The sequence below is a fragment of the Scyliorhinus torazame genome, chromosome 15 (assembly GCF_047496885.1).
Source record: "Scyliorhinus torazame isolate Kashiwa2021f chromosome 15, sScyTor2.1, whole genome shotgun sequence".
NCBI classification, from domain to species: Eukaryota; Metazoa; Chordata; class Chondrichthyes; order Carcharhiniformes; family Scyliorhinidae; genus Scyliorhinus; species Scyliorhinus torazame.
Genome location: NC_092721.1, coordinates 104,154,358 through 104,172,006, shown reverse-complemented (window position 1 = coordinate 104,172,006; position 17,649 = coordinate 104,154,358). Strand labels below are relative to the sequence as shown.

Below are 17,649 nucleotides of genomic sequence, written 5' to 3'. Positions count from 1 at the left end.
AGGGGGGGGGGGGGGGGGTTGGAAGCCCCCCGTCCAGGCTGATCACATGGAACGTGAGAGGACTGAATGGGCCGGTCAAGAATGCTCGCATGTTCGCGCATTTGAGGGAACTGAAGGGGGACGTGGCAATGCTACAAGAGACACATCTAAAGGTTACAGATCAGACGAGATTGAGGAAGGGGTGGGTTAGCCAAGTGTTCCACTCAGGACTGGACTCAAAGACCAGGGGGGTAGCGATTTTGATCAGCAAACGAGTGGCATTCGAGGCAGGGAGAATCGTGTCAGACAAGGGGGGTAGGTACATAATGGTGAGTGGGAAGATGGACATATGTTCGAACAATGTTCGAGTGGTACTTGTGAACATATATGCTCCGAATTGGGACGATGTGGTATTTATGAGGCGGGTATTAGGTAAGATCCCAGACTTAGAGTCACACAACCTGATGATGGGAGGGGACTTCAACACAGTCACTGATCCGGAATTGGACCAGTCAAAGTCCAGGACAGGGAGGAGGCCGGCTGCGGCAAAGGAATTGAAGGGTTTTATGGAACAGATGGAGGGAGTAGACCCATGGAGGTTTGCACGGCTGAGGGCGAAGGAGTTTTCCTTTTTTTCACATGTCCACAAGGTATGCTGTCGCATCGACTTTTTTGTTCTGAGCAGGGCGATAATACTGAAGGTGGTGGATACTGGGTATTCGGCAATTGCAGTGTCGGATCATGCCCCACACTGGGTGCATCTACGGGGTAGTGTGGAGAGAGGACAACGCCCGCTGCGGAGACTGGATGTGGGGTTGCTAGCGGACGAAGCGATCTGTGGGCGGGTTAACAGAACTACCTGGAAACAAATGATACGGGGGAGGTCTCTGCAGCGACGGTCTGGGAAGCTTTGAAGGCAATGGTCAGAGGGGAATTAATCTCGATACGGGCCCTGGTGGAGGCCCTGGTGGAGGGGCTGGGAGCCCCAATTGAGACTGAGGAAATAATCAAGGGGCTGGAGGCCATGCAGTTGGGCAAGGCCCCGGGGCCTGACGGCTACCCGGTGGAATTCTCCAAGAAATTTTCAGAGATATTGAGCCCAATGCTGGTGAGGACATTTAACGAAGCAAGAGAGAAGGGAGTTCTCCCCCCAACAATGTTGCAGGCCTCGATTTTATTGATCCTGAAATGGGAGAAGGATCCAGAGCAATGCGGGTCAGACAGGCCGATTTCTCTACTGAATGTGGATGCCAAACTGCTGGCTAAGATACTGGCCACAAGGATAGAGGGCTGTGTTCTGGGTGATAGGGGAAGATCAGACGGGATTTGTTAAGGGCAGGCAACTCAACAATGTTCGAAGGCTTCTGAATGTTATTATGATGCCCTCAGAAGGAGAGGAGGCGGAGGTGGTGGTAGCGGTGGATGCGGAGAAAGCTTTTGATCGGGTGGAGTGGAATTACCTGTGGGAAGGTTTGGGTTTGGTGAGGGCTTTATTGACTGGGTGCGGTTGCTCTATGAGGCACCAGTAGCGAGTGTGCGTACAACCCGGCAGAGGTTGGGGTATTTTGAACTACACCGAGGGACGAGGCAAGGGTGCCCCCTCTCCCCGTTACTGTTTGCTCTGGCCATAGAGCCATTGACCATGGCATGAAGAGCCTCTAGGAACTGGAAAGGGCTGGTTTGCGGGGGGCATGGAGCACCGGGTCTCGCTCTACGCAGATGACCTACTCTTGTACATTTCGGACCCGTTGGAGGGGATGGGGGAAGTAATGCGAACCTTGGGAGAATTTGGCAATTTTTCAGGGTATAAATTGAACATGGGGAAAAGCGAAATGTTTGTGATCCAGGCAAGAGGACAGGAGAAGAGACTGGGAGAGCTGCCGCTTAGAAAGTTAGGAAAGAGCTTTCGATATCTGGGAATCCAGGTGGCCCGGAAATGGGAGGTACTACACAAGTTAAACCTATCCCGGTTAGTAGAACAAATGGAAGGGGACTTTAAGAGATGGGTCATGCTCCCGTTATCATTGGCGGGGAGGGTACAGACCGTGATAATGATGGTCCTCCCTAGATTTCTGTTTGTCTTTCAGTGCCTCCCCATCTTCACCCGTAAGGCTTTTTTCAAGCGGGTGAATAAGATTATTGTGGGCGAGTAAAACCCCGCGAGTGAAGAAAGTGTTGCTGGAGCGCAGTCGGGGGGAGGGGGGGTTGGCGCTGCCAAACTTCTGCAATTACTGCTGGATGGCTAATATAGCCATGATTAGGAAGTGGGTAGTGGGGGAGGGTTGGCATGGGAGCGGATGGAGGCGGCGTCATGTAAAGACACCAGTCTGGGAGCATTGGTAACGGCACCTCTGCCGTTCTCGCCAGCCCGATACTCCACAAGTCCGGCGGTAGTGGCGGCTCTGAGGATCTGGAGGCAATGGAGGAGATATAAGAGAGTGGAGGGAGCATCGATTTGGACCCCGATTTATAACAACCACAGGTTTGTACCGGGTAGGCTAGATGGTGGGTTCCGGAGTTGGCAGAGGGCAGGAATTAGGAGGATGGGGGATCTATTTATAGACGGGAGCTTCCCCAGCTTGAAAGCTTTGGAGGATAAATTTAAATTGCCAGCAGGGAATGGTTTTAGGTATTTGCAGGTGCGAGTCTTCCTGAGAAAACAGGTGCCGGCCTTTCCGCTGTTGCCGCCACAGGAGATACAGGATAGAGTAGTTTCCAGTACCTGGATGGGAGAGGGGATGGTATCGGATATTTACCAGGAGCTTTCGGAGGCGGAGGATACTCCGGTGGAGGAGCTTACGGGCACGTGGGAGGACGAGCTAGGAGGAGAGATAGTGGCGGGGTTATGGGCGGATGCCCTAAGCAGGGTTAATACCTCCTCATCATGTGCTAGGCTTACCCTGATACAATTTAAGGTAGTCCACCGGGCACACATGACAGCGGCTAGGATAAGTATGTTTTTCGGGGTAGAGGATAGATGTGCAAGGTGCGCGGGAAGCCCAGCAAATCATGTCCACATGTTTAGGGCATGCCCGAAGCTTAGAGGGTTTTGGCAGGATTTTGCTAAGGCAATGTCCACGGTACTAAAAACATGGGTGGTGCCGAGACCGGAGGTAACGGTCTTTGGCGTGTCGGAAGATCCGGGAGTTCAGGGGGCAAAAGAGGCCGACGTCTTGGCCTTTGCTTCCCTGGTAGCCCGGAGACGGATCTTGTTAATGTGGAGGGACACGAAGCCCCCGAGTGCAGAGACCTGGTTTAGTGACATGGCTGGGTTTCTCAGTCTCAAGAAAATAAAGTTTGCCTTAAGAGGGTCAATGGTTAGGGTTCACCTGGAGGTGGCAGCCATTCGTTTACTTTCTTGGGGAAAATTAAAATGTCAGCAGATGCAGTATTCCAAAGGGGCGGTGGGTGTGGATTGTTGTTGTATGGTTGAGATGCATGAAGATTGGGCTGGGGGGGAGGAAATGTTTATTTTACTATGTTGATGTCATTGTTTATGTTACTATTATAAAAATGTTCAAATACCTTAATAAAGTATTGTTAAAAAAACAATAAAACAATCATCCAAATACAGTACCTGAGCCGTCCATCTTCAGCTGCTGCTCCACCAGGGATAATTTTAGTAATAAATATTCCAGGATCATCTCCAATATGAGGATTATCTGTGCCTCCGGCTATACTGAACCCCAGGCCAGAGCTACCCTGTCAGACAAGGAAATGGTAGAACGCAATGTAATTACTTTTATTGACAAAACTCAGAGGTTAAAATCTATCAATAACAAGGTTACATTTTCCAAAGTGAACATGTTATGAAATCTGCAAGGCCGATTTATTACAAAAGCCCTCTTTAATAAGGACACGGGATCCACACCGAGTAAAATGGGAAACAAAGTTTAATTACACAAATGATATGTACACTATCTGGTAGGTCCCTACCAGGTTTCCACCTTGGTCGGTGCCTTACTGGCCGACCTTTATTTATTGTATAATGAGATACCCCGCCCCTAGTGGGAGGGTGGGGGGCGTACTCCGCAAGGAGATTACACTCTCTAATAGTCTTTGGTCTGTGTCTATCTGCCAAACAACCTCAAGGTTTTCAAGCAGACAATGTAATGACTGCATTTGTTGATGAAAAATGACTAGTACCATTTGTTTCGTAAAGGCAGCTGCCATACAAGGGGTGTGTAAATGGTGGGAACTGTATTAGCAAAAAGTACAGTACAGTTTCTCCACTGTCATTTGGTGAATAAGGCGTTGCCCTTAAAACCGATTAGATCAGTTTTTAGTGTTGATGTACCTGAAGCTTATTTGAAATAAATAAACAATCTAAAAAGCAATTTGGAAACATTCTCGGATTGAGACATCCATTTGGTTTCCTGGGCCCAAGACTGAGACTGCCCCTGGATAGATGTAGGTTTTTACAGTAAGTGGGGAGCTCCCATGGTTACCTCAACCCAGAGGACGGCAGTCAAGAGCAGTTCCCATGACACAGCATATGCAAATGTAGGTGGGGGGAGGGGGTCCCACTTGGCTTCATGGTTTGCTCTGCATTGCAATTGAATGAAGGACCTTATGTTGATCATACTAATGATGTAGTTCATTCAAACACATGAGGAAAAGTACCGTGCAATCTGCGATAGAAGAGCCAAGTCTAGAACTTGGATGTGTGATGACTATGTTGTTGGCATGATGGGGAGAACTGTTGTTGGTGAAGGACTATAAAAGCAAATTAATGCGGATGCTGGAATCTGAAACAAAAACAGAAAATGCTGGACAATCTCAGCAGGTCTAACAGCATCTGTGGAGAGAGAAGGAAGCTAACGTTGAGTCTGGATGACTGTCAAAGACAAAGAGTCATTCAGACTCAAAATGTTAGCTCCCTTTTCTCTCTACAGATGCTGTCAGACCTGCTGAGATTGTCCAGTATTTTCTGTTTTTGTTGGTGAAGGACTGATGTTCTTTCTGTGAAAGGAGGCAGGATGGAAACTCCAGAATGCAGGAAATGTCCTTCTCAGATGAATGTGGCACAGATTAGGATGTTCATTCCCATGGACATCTATCTGCTGATTCCTCAGCAATGCCTCAGCATGGAATGCTTGCTCTGGGTGCTCAATTTCTTCATCATCCTCCGCCTTTGAGGATGCCACAAGCTTATGGCCTTCACATTACTCCAGCTCCCTAAGTTTGATGGGCCATATCAGAGGGCACCCAGACCAGTCAAGACACTGGATATGCCTCTTCAGAAGACTGGGAAGGAAAATGCTGTCATCCTGAGAGAGAACAGCAGGTTCTCCAAGGATTCATTGCCATTTCTCCAGTACGCTGACTCTGCATTCTGACAAGATTTTGGAGGACACCTTGCTATGACACTCTGCAAAATCCCTTTGTATACTAAGCCACAATAATAATGGCAGCAGTCTGAGCTCTCATGGAGGTAATCTGACCTTGAATAACAGCTTGAGCTTCAACTGAAACATTCAGATTTTAGTGGAAACTGCTTGTGCTACACTTGAAGTTGTGACATTTGCCATTAGACATGGATTGCATTATGGTTACTTCCACAGGTGTGTCAACAGAGTTGGCTACCACTTCCACATTGGAAAGGATGGGCCTAAAGCTCTGAAAGACCATGTGCTAAGTTGATGTTGGGCTGTTACATTCTTCTTTACATCGACCACAGACCTTCTGCTTGGTTTCCCAATTTATTCATAGAACATAGACCACAGAACATAGAAAAATACAGCACAGAACAGGCCCTTCGGCCCACGATGTTGTGCCGAACCTTTGTCCTAGATTAATCATAGATTATCATAGAATTTACAGTGCAGAAGGAGGCCATTCGGCCCATCGAGTCTGCACCGGCTCTTGGAAAGAGCACCCTACCCAAGGTCAACATCTCCACCCTATCCCCATAACCCAGTAACCCCACCCAACACTAAGGGCAATTCTGGACACTAAGGGCAATTTATCATGGCCAATCCACCTAACCTGCACATCCTTGGAATGTGGGAGGAAACCGGAGCACCCGGAGGAAACCCACGCACACACGGGGAGGATGTGCAGACTCCGCACAGACAGTGACCCAAACCGGAATCGAACCTGGGACCCTGGAGCTGTGAAGAAATTGTGCTATCCACAATGCTACCGTGCTGCCCTCAAGAACAAATTAATGTACACTGTATCATTCTACCATAATCCATGTACCTATCCAATAGCTGCTTGAAGGTCCCTAATGTTTCCGACTCAACTACTTCCACAGGCAGTGCATTCCATGCCCCCACTACTCTCTGGGTAAAGAACCTACCTCTGATATCTCTCCTATATCTTCCACCTTTCACCTTAAATTTATGTCCCCTTGTAATGGTTTGTTCCACCCGGGGAAAAAGTCTCTGACCGTCTACTCTATCTATTCCCCTGATCATCTTATAAACCTCTGTCAAGTCACCCCTCATCCTTCTCCGTTCTAATGAGAAAAGTCCTAACACCCTCAACCTTTCCTCGTAAGACCTACTCTCCATTCCAGGCAAAATCCTGGTAAATCTCCTTTGCACCTTTTCCAAAGCTTCCACATCCTTCCTAAACTGAGGCGACCAGAACTGCACACAGTACTCCAAATGTGGCCTTACCACAGTTTTGTACAGCTGCATCATCACCTCACGGCTCTTAAATTCAATCCCTCTGTTAATAAACGCTAGCACACCATAGGCCTTCTTCACAGCTCTATCCACTTGAGTGGCAACTTTCAAAGATGTATGAACATAGCCCCCAAGATCTCTCTGCTCCTCCACATTGCCAAGAACCCTACCATTAACCCTGTATTCCACATTCATGTTTGTCCTTCCAAAATGGACAACCTCACACTTTTCAGGGTTAAACTCCATCTGCCACTTCTCAGCCCAGCTCTGCATCCTATCGATGTCTCTTTGCAGCCAAGAACAGCCCTCCTCATGATCCACAACTCCACCAATCTTCGTATCGGCTGCAAATTTACTGACCCACCCTTCAACTCACTCATCCAAGTCATTAATGAAAATCACAAACAGCAGAGGACCCAGAACTGATTCCTGCGGTACGCCACTGGTAACTGGGATCCAATATTTGCCATCCACCACCACTCTCTGACTTCTATAGGTTAGCCAGTTCGTTATCCAACTGGCCAAATTTCCCACTATCCCATGCCTCCTTACTTTCTGCATTAGCCTACCATGGGGAACCTTATCAAATGCCTTACTAAAATCCATGTACACTACATCCACTGCTTTACCTTCATCCACATGCTTGGTCACCTCCTCAAAGAATTCAATAAGACTTGTAAGGCAAGACCTACTCCTCACAAATCCGTGCTGACTATCCCTAATCAAGCAGTGTCTTTCCAGATGCTCAGAAATCCTATCCTTCAGTACCCTTTCCATTACTTTGCCTGCCACCGAAGTAAGACTAACTGGCCTGTAATTCCCAAGGTTATCCGTATTCCCATTTTTTAACAGGGGCACGACATTCACTCTCCAATCCCCTGGTACCACCCCTGTTGACAGTGAGGACGAAAAGATCATTGCCAACGGCTCTGCAATTTCATCTCTTGCTTCCCATAGAATCCTTGGATATATCCCGTCAGGCCCAGGGGACTTATCTATCCTCAAGTTTTTCAAAATGCCCAACACATCTTTCTTCCAAACAAGTATTTACTCGAGCTTACCAGTCTGTTTCACACTGTCCTCTCCAACAATATGGCCCCTCTCATTTGTAAATACTGAAGAAAAGTACTCGTTCAAGACCTCTCCTATCTCTTCAGACTCGATACACAATCTCCCGCTACTGTCCTTGATCGGACCTACCCTCGCTCTAGTCATTCTCATATTTCTCACATATGTGTAAAAGGCCTTGGGGTTTTCCTTGATCCTACCCACCAAAGATTTTCCATGCCCTCTCTTAGCTCTCCTAATCCCTCTCTTCAGTTCCCTCCTGGCTATCTTGTATCCCTCCAGCGCCCTGTCTGAAACTTGTTTCCTCAGCCTCACAGAAGTCTCCTTCTTCCTCTTAACAAGACATTCAACCTCTCTTGTCAACCATGGTTCCCTCACTCGACCATTTCTTCCCTGCCTGACAGGGACATACATATCAAGGACACGTTGCACCTGTTCCTTGAACAAGTTCCATTTTTCATTTGTGTCCTTCCCTGACAGCCTATGTTCCCAACTTGTGCACTTCAATTCTTGTCTGACAACATTGTATTTACCCTTCCCCCAATTGTAAAGCTTGCCCTGTTGCACACACCTATCCCTCTCCATTACAAAAGTGAAAGTCACTGAATTGTGGTCACTAGCTCCAAAATGCTCCCCCACTAACAAATCTATCACTTGCCCTGGTTTATTACCAAGTACCAAATCCAATATGGCCTCCCCTCTGGCGGACAATCTACATACTGTGTTAGAAAAGCTTCCTGGGCACACTGCACAAACACCACCCCATCCAAACTATTTGATCTAAAGGGTTTCCACTCAATGTTTGGGAAGTTGAAGTCACCCATGACAACTCCCTGTGACTTCTGCACCTTTCCAAAATCTGTTTCCCAATCTGTTCCTCCACATCTCTGCTACTATTTGGGGGCCTATAGAAAACTCCCAACAAACTGACTGCTCCTTTCCTATTTCTGACTTCAACCCATACTACCTCAGTAGGCAGATACTCCTCGAACTGCCTTTCTGCAGCTGTTATACAATCTCTAATTAACAATGCCACCCCCCCCCCCACCTCTTTTACCACCCTCCCTAATCTTATTGAAACATCTATAACCAGGGACCTCCAACAACCATTTCTGCCCCTCTTCTATCCATGTTTCCGTGATGGCCACCACATCGTAGTCCCAAGTACCGATCCATGCCTTAAGTTCACCCACCTTATTCCTGATGCTTCTTGCGTTGAAGTATACACATTTCAACCCACCTCCGTGCCTGCAAGTACTCTCCTTTGTCAGTGTTCTCTTCCCCACTGCCTCACTACACGCTTTGGCGTCTTGAATATCGGCTACCTTAGTTGCTGGACTACAAATCCGGTTCCCATTCCCCTGCCAAATTAGTTTAAACCCTCCCGACGAGTACTAGAAAACCTCCCTCCCAGGATATTGGTGCCCCTCTGGTTCAGATGCAACCCGTCCTGCTTGTACAGGTCCCACCTTCCCCAGAATGCGCTCCAATTATCCAAATATCTGAAGCCCTCCCTCCTACACCATTCCTGCAGCCACGTGTTCAACTGCAACTATTGGGGGGTATTTGGGGGGCTATTCAGAAGTATTTTGTTATGTACAAATATCAGCATGTTGCTCTAGATTGCCCAGAAGTGCTCATCTAAGTCTTCTGCCCTTGTTATATAGCGAGCTGGCACTTGCACTGTCCTTTTTACCTGCCTTGGCTACAATATGTTCTGTCTGGTGTCTCACTAGGCATAGATCCTGCCTCTAAGATATGCACAGTGTCAGCATCTGAGCTGGTGTCGACTTTATCATGCTCATAGTGCTCCTCAACATCCTAGCCTGGTTAGGCTTCTTAGATCGCTGGAAGAAAAAAATCTCAAAGTTGGTATGGAAAGAGGTTGGAAATTAAGAGTTGCATATTTATACGATCTGCAACTTATAAGTCAGAAGAAAGTGTGAGATGAAGGCGAAGTAGAGTCTGGGAGGAGGATTAGGCATGAGGTTGCTGTCATTTTCAATGGCTTCAGAACTATTGTTAGTAATGGCCTCAGTAATGGGCATTTCAATAATGGCTAGCACAGTCTTGTCCACAGGGGTTAGGATATGTAGACACACTAATCACTCTCTAGTTAGCACCTGCCATAGGAATGGTGCAATGCTGATATGTGTGCCACATTTGAATAGCTGGCAGTTTGTGCAAGCTATGAAATGTGGGTTGAGGCTCGCAACATTGCCAAGTGTGTGAAGATGAAATGAGGCTATGAGTGTTAAGTATGAATGCTGATTGATAGGGATTATTGGTAGCTGAGTGATGGAATGGGTGATTTGAACAGTGTCTGAAGAAAGTTGGTGGAATATGGCATTTGAAAATGCATTCATTGACCTTCACCACTTGTCTGAGATCATTAACTTCTTGCGGCACTACAACCAGGTTCTCAGAAATAGACTGTCGATGTTAAACTCCACTGTTGGGATTCTCCGTTGCACCAGCAGCCCGGGGATTTCCCGAAGGCATTGGGCTGCCCACAATGGGAAACCCCACCGGCTATCTGGCGAGATGGGGAATCCAGCCCAACATCTTTTGATTTGTATCTGAAGGTCTTCCAGGATAGAGGACATGCTTCCTCCTTGCCACTTCCCGACCAAATGTAGTGTTGGAAGACCTTGGAGCCAGCACTCTTTTACGTTGTGCCATTTTTCACTATTCCAGATCAGATACACTTCCTGCAGCACTTCCAAAACCTTTCCAACAACAGTGCACCTCTTTTCTCACACTTCCAAGGTGCAGTTGAGTTTCAGGTAGTGCAGTCTTGCTTTACGTTCTGCTAGCAAGTTATGATTTTAGGGCCTTACTGATGCGTTTGTCTACAGGGGTTAGAATGTGCAGGCACATCTATCCTTCTTCAGTTAGCACGGTTGGCACGAGCTGCAAGCAGCAATCATTCAAATCCTGTGCTGTTTGCATTACAGATCCTCCTGCTTCTTTTGGGGGGCTAGTCAAGTTCATCTCTCAGTCTTAGATTCAAGGCACTTAAATTGATAAAGTATGTTGTTTTTTTCTTCATACTGTACTCTGTACCACAAGGTGACTGGTGTTCCCTTTTTAGAACAATCCCTTTCGGGCTAGGAGATAATGAATATAAATATATTATTATTTCCAGTTTTTCCTTGACTATGCAAAATTTCAGTTGCTATCTTAACTACATTTGGGAAAGTAACAACAACAGCTGTGAAAGTTTAAGGTTATATATTTTCACTTGTGTAAGTGCGTTGTTATTAAAATGTTTCTCTTCTTGCAGAGGTCTCTGCTTCTTTCCCACTCCAGTATGTCTTTTTCCCACTATTTTTTCCATCTCTGTGACTTCCACAAATTTTACCTCCGTGGACTCTGCATTTCTGATCATCTCTAACTATGAATCCTAACTCTCCCTTTTTCTGAAGGTCTTTTCTTTCTGTTATCTCTTTATTCTTTTGTTTTCTGATATCTCCTTTTTCTTTTTGTATGTCGCACAATATCCGTATGTTTTACTTATATTCCCGTACTAAGATATAGGATTTCTAGCTCCAGATAAATAGCAATATGGGATCTAACAGCCACTCGGCAGGGGTAGTTTCCAGAATCAAGAAGTATTCCAACACGCAGGTAGACATAGTTATGGACTGGAAAGCCTGTCCACCGTATCAATAGTGTAATGAAATATTCTTCCTTTGCTTGGATGAGTGCAGCTTCAACAACAGTCAAAAGGCTTGACACCATCTAGGACAAAGCAATCCGCTTGATCGGCACCCCATCCTCAAACATTCACATTCTCCACCACGTGCAGTAGCAGCAGTGTATACCATTTACATGATGCACTGCAGGAACTCACCAAGGCTCCTTAGACAGCTCCTTCCAAACCAATGACCATTTTAATCTAGAAGGACATGGGCAGCAGATAAATGGGAACACCAAGCACTCACCATCCTGACTTGTAAACATTCCTTCACTGTCATTGGGTCAAAATCCTGGAACTCCCTACCTAAAAGCAATGTGGATGTACCAACACCACATGGACTGCAGCAGCTCAAGAAGGTAGCTCAACATCACCTTCTCAAAGGCAATTATGGATGGGCAATAAATGCTGGCCGAGTCAACAAAGCTCATTTCTTTAATATTTTTTTTTTTAAAATGGCAGTGTCTGAGGGCATTGTGTGGTTTTAAAAGAAAGTCAGGCAGGAGACTAAGCACCTAAGTTTCAGATTTTCTTGATGCATGGAGAGTGGAAGCACTTGGGATGACAAGGAAATATCAGTGGGAGGAGGAAGAAAAACTCATCAGCAGGTTGGGAAGGCCAGGTACACTCACATCAGAAGTGTAGTACCATTGGGAGGCTGGTATTTGGTGGTACCTTTGGGTAATGGGAGCACATGGGGACTGTTGTATAAAGGCATGAAGTAGCTGAGATATGGAAGTACTCAAAGTCAGGAGTAGCAGGTTGAGTGTACTTAATGATGAGCCATGGAAACATTTTATCATCTCCCATTTACTTCCTCCCATTTTCATCCTACCCTGTATGGCTCCCATATACTTTCATGACTCCAAATATAACCCCGCAATACATGTTAGGTCCTGGGAGTTCTGAACCCGGGAACCAAGCAGTAATTCTGCCCAGAATCATGTAAAACACTGTTAATATGAGTGAAGCAAAGGTGTTAAACAGAAGTTATGCCATTGAGGTAAAATCCAGGGCAGAACCTTGGATTTACAACAGGGAAGGAAGCATGAAGCTGGCTGCCCTATTTACCAGGGCATATCTGACAGTGTGTTGGTGCAGTGAAGTTGCACATGCAGTGAGGTCAAAGAGAAACTGAGCACAGACTGTGCAGAGGAATGGGAGTTTTGAAGCAGAATGGAACACTAGCCTGAAGCTTCTAAGAGAAGAGCTGCTCTGGTGACAGCAATGATATGTATTTGGTGGCCTGATTGGCAGGGGTGGGGTGGAGGGGGGAGAAAATTATCCAGTTGAATATGTGATTTTTCATTAATTAATTTCCTGTGCAATTTGGAGCGTATGTAATTTAGTAAATAATACATTATAACATTTTCTGGATCTCCTGTGTAGTGGCACAAGGAGAAAATAAATATAGATTTCTTCCTTCTAAATATAACCCAATGTGATGCAAAGACAGTGTTGCATTGTTGGAATCATTGCTAATCAGTGGCATTCAGCTGTCAACTTTTCCCAACAGAAATCCAGATACCAAAAGTCAGTATTTTGGCAGTAAAGTCGGGTATTTTCATTTCAAAGTAAAAATGCCCACCAATTTGAAGTAAAGCTTTACACCTTTACGGCATAAATCTGAAACACAAATGGTAAATGCAAACCCAATGCTTTTACATACATGTACATGCACCTCGATGCGAGACCGTGCAAAGGATCACATGACACGCATGTGCTGTATAATGTGCTGGGCGGAGATTAGAGGGGATGGGGCATCTGCGCAGAGCCCCGTCTTCCAGCAGCAGACACCAAGGAAACCAATCGAAGTATTTCGGGAGAAATGCATTCACTGCGGTTTGCCAATCAGCTCCTCTTCCTGACTCCCCACCCCACCGCGCGACCCCACAAAGCCAGCCAGCCCTTTGCAAGGAGCCATAGAAGTGTTTTTTTACAGGTTTATCATAACTAGTAAAATAAAATAAAAATACTTGGATGCTAGAGATCTGAAATAAAAACATAAAGCTTTTCTAGCACGTTGATTTTATTATCATAACTTCCTTACTTTTATATTCTATGCCTTAATTTGGAAAATCCAGGGTCGCATATGTTTTATTTAATGCTGTCTCAACCTACTCTATCACTTTCAATGATTTGTGCACAGATCCTCCAGGTCCTGCTGCTCTTGCACACCCTTTAGAATAGTACCCATTAGGGCAGCATGGTGGTGCAGTGGTTAGCACTGCTGCCTCACGGTGCTGAGGGCCCAGGTTCGATCCCTGCCACGTGTCACTGTCTATGTGGAGTTTGCGCATTCTCCCTGTGTCTGCGTGGGTCTCACCCCTCGCTCCCCCAACCCAAACAATGTGCAGGGTAGGCAAAGTGGCCACGCTATATTGCGCCTTAATTGGAAAATAAAATAATTGGGAACTCTAAAATTTAAACAAAAAGAATTGTACCCTTTATATTACACATCATCTCCCCACCCTACCCACCAAAATTAAGCACTACACATTTTTCAGGTTTAAATTTCACCTGCCACTTGTCCACCCATTTCACCAACCTGTTTATGTCCATTTGAAGTTTAACAATATCCACAAGAATATAATATTTTCAAGTTTTATGTCATCCTAAAACTTTGAAACTGTGCCCTGTGCACTAATGTCCAGGAAGAATAAAGGTCCTAACATTTCCGGGATTGGCACTCAGGAGGCTGACAGGCTGCAGCCGCATATACACACTTCACTCCCCACACGCACCATCCCAGCCAACAAAATGGCAACAAGACGCGAAGCCCCAAGATTCACCGATGTGGAACTGGAGACCCTGCTAGATGCCGTGGAGGAGAGGCGGACGAACATATTCCCAGGGGGTGGGAAGGTGGCTTGCCGTCGTGGCCGTCTGACGGGCCTGGATGCAGGTGGTAGAGTTCATCAGCGCCGAGGCCAACACCGTCCGGACCGGCCAGCAGTGCCAGAGAAAACTGCACGACTTCCTCAAGGCAGCCAGGGTGAGTAGGCAGCACTGTGACCCAAGCACTAACCTACGTCCCAAACACCCGTAGAAGGCACCCCACCCCCACCCCACCACCCGGAGGGCAGCCTAACTCCCATCCTGCACCTCATACTGGCACCCATACCGGCCTCGTGCCCAGGCGTCTGAAGCCACCAGCTGCCCACCCCCTGGGCTGCATGTGTAGGACTGACTAACACTGTGCATTTTCCTTGTCCCCCACCCTTCCCCTCTGCCCCCCACAGGAGAAGGCCACTCAGAACTGCTGGGAGCAGGAGGAGACTGGAGGAGGATCATCAGACCTGCGGTCCCTCACCACATCAGAACAGAGGGCCCTGGACGTGGTCGGTGGGCACGAAGAAAGGGCAAGGGTGGAGGTCAGCATTGGGCGAGACCCTGCTGAGTTGTGGTTCCCCATGGAACATCTGTCACCGCCACCCCCCCCCCCCCCGCCCCCCCCCCCCCCCCCCCCCCCCCCCCCCTCACCAGCATCTCCCCACATCTTCAAGATAGGAGACAAAGCTGACTGTGGGAATCGACCAAGGAATCTCTCTACTCTCCAGCACTGAGAAGAACATTGCCGAAATTCTCGCGTGCCGCCTTCCCCAGTCTAACCACTCTACATGGCCTTCATCGACCTGACCAAGGCTTTTGACTCAAGTCAATTGGGAAGTGCTATGCCCCTGTCAAAGGCCGGCTGTCCAGAGAAATTCATCAACATCCTCTGACTCCTCCACGACAAGATGACGGTGACAGCCCTCACCGACGGAAGTAAGACAAAAATGTTTGAAGTCAAGACTGGAGTCAAGCAGCGATGTGTCATCACCCTCACCCGCCAGAACCCTTCACCTTGTTAAGAACAAGCTTCTCAGTGGAGTGGAGACCCTCTACAAGATGGACAGAAAACTTTTATCAGAAACACCTCCCAAGTGTGCAGTCAAATGTGTGGCTCTACAGTCCGGCTCACCAGCCATGCAAGGAACCACAGAATCCATGACCAGCAACACGGAGTTTCTTAGGTGGACAACCGTATTCGTTAGCGAGTGAGTGATCACTGAAGAAGAAGATAGCACAGCAGCAGACAGAATACAAAGGGGTTGGACTCATTCAGTTCTACTTCAATGTGTTGATGTTTAATGTAGGAAGTGTTTTATTATTCAATAGCTGTTGAACATTTGAGAAATGAAAGGCTTCACAGTGGCTCAGTGGCTAGCCCTGCTGCCTCATGGCGCCGAGAACCCAAGTTTGATCCCGGCCCCAGGTCACTGTGCGTGTAAAGTTTACACATTCTCGCCGTGTCTGCGTGGGTCTAATCCCTACAACCCAAAGATGTGGATTAAAATTGGCCCTTAATTGGAAAAAAAGAATTGGGGACTCTAAATTTATTTATTTTTAAAATTGGGGAAATGCAGTGACACAAGTAAACATAATCACATTACAATATTAACTTGTCAAAAGAATTCCATGAATTGAAACTGTTGAAAAGTTCCACCCATTCCTCCACTCTTGCTGTATGGACAATTAATCCAAATGCATAGAAAATCATTCTTTTTTGTGAAAAGAGAGATGTATATTTTGAAAGCTGTATAGGTCATTCAGATATAACAAAATTAATTGCATCAATTCAAAGGCATAATTAAGCAATTTAATTTCAAAAATATCAAGCTAACAATGGATGTTAAACCATGTTCCAAAATATGCAGAGAATAGTCACTGTGTTAACTCACCCTTTCCAATGTGATTTCTTCAAATTCATATTCTATTTCTGTTCCATTGACCTAAATGTTAAGAACAAAGAATACCATATCAGAAATAAATGTAAAACGAAAATAGAGATGTTTCACACAAAAACGAGTTTGTATTTAAATAGTCCACAGCATTGAGAAATTGAGGTCAAACAACATCTGATATAGTTTTATATTTTAAGATACAAACTCTTCCCACACTTTGCCTTACACAAACAAACACATACATACACTTGTTGACAAAAACAGAAAGTACTGGACATTCCCAACAGTCTTACAGCACATGTGGAGAGAGAAGGGAGCTAACGTTTCGAGGCTGGGTGACTCTTTGTGTGTATGTTTTGGCAGCATGTATAGTTGAGCACCTTTGCACTAAATTCTTCAAAAGCTTACTCTCCCACCATCAACATCCTGGAGGTTACCATTGACCGGGGGTTATCATTGACCGGAAACCTAACGGGACCAGCCATAAAAATACCATGACTACAAGAACAGGTTCGAGGCCGGGAATTCTGTGGGATGTAACTCATCTCCTGAATCAGCAAAGCCATCTACAAGGCACAAGTCAGGAGTGTGATAGGTCATTCTTCACTTGCTTGTGTGAGAACAGCTTCAACAACACTTCAGAAGTTCGACCCCATCCAGGACAAAGCAGCCCACTTGATTGACATTCCATCCAGCACCTATGCACTGTGGCAGACCCAACCCAGTTCAAAGCAGCCCACTTGATTGACATTCCGTCCAGCACCTGAGCACAGTGGCGGAAGTGTGCACCATCGGCAAGATGAACTGTAGTACCTTGCCACGCCTCCTAAAACAGCACAATCCAAACCCATGACTTTTACCATCCAGAAGGAGAGCATGAGAATACGTTCATCGTCCTCTACAAAAGGCACACTATCCTGATTTGGAATGCTATTCTTGTTCCTTCGCTGTCACTGGGCCAGAAACAAGGAACTCTAACAGCACTGTGGGTGTACCTACACCAGATGGACTGCAGCGGTTCAAGAAGGCAGCTCACCACCACATTCTCAAGGGCAATTAGGGTGAGCAATAAATGCTCGTCTTGTTAGCAATGCTCAAAATAAAAATAAGCAGAGTGAGTCAGGAAGAGAGAGACAGCTTGACAAAGGGCACTGGTTACAAGGGTAACAACAGGGAGAATAGAAAAAAAACCAATATACACAGTGTCTGGGATTTTAAAATTAATGTAGGGTGTGAGTTGGAGGTGAGCATGCATGCAATTTGGTGACCTTTGTGCCAGGTTCACTGCTATTGATGCTGACCCCTCAGCCATTTTTAATGAGGACAGCTGGGGATCAGACCAGCTGCCTGCCACTTCCTGGGGGGCAGCCAATGGGGGACAATTTGAAGTAAATGGCAAAGGGGAGTCCGAAGAGTTCAGAGGAAAGAAGTTTATTCAGCAGAACTGCAGTATTTACACAGGGCCCAGTTACACATCTCAAGATCCTCGGGCGGGATTCTCCCGTACCCAGCGGGGCGGGGGGTCCCGGCGGGACGGAGT

At 46.5% G+C, this 17,649-nt stretch overlaps 1 protein-coding gene across 11 annotated transcripts in view; it reads right to left on the bottom strand.

The window, feature by feature from the left end:
* The window catches only part of LOC140391729 (disks large homolog 2-like), a 1,606,854-nt gene that overhangs the window by 893,391 nt on the left and 695,814 nt on the right, over positions 1-17,649 (bottom strand). For all 11 annotated transcript variants that reach the window (XM_072476520.1, XM_072476521.1, XM_072476522.1 and 8 more), the window contains 2 exons: positions 16,107-16,157; positions 3,557-3,681 (listed from right to left, as the gene is read on the bottom strand). In XM_072476520.1, the coding sequence (XP_072332621.1) occupies positions 3,557-3,681; positions 16,107-16,157 (176 nt within the window). The remainder of the gene's footprint in view (positions 1-3,556; positions 3,682-16,106; positions 16,158-17,649) is intronic.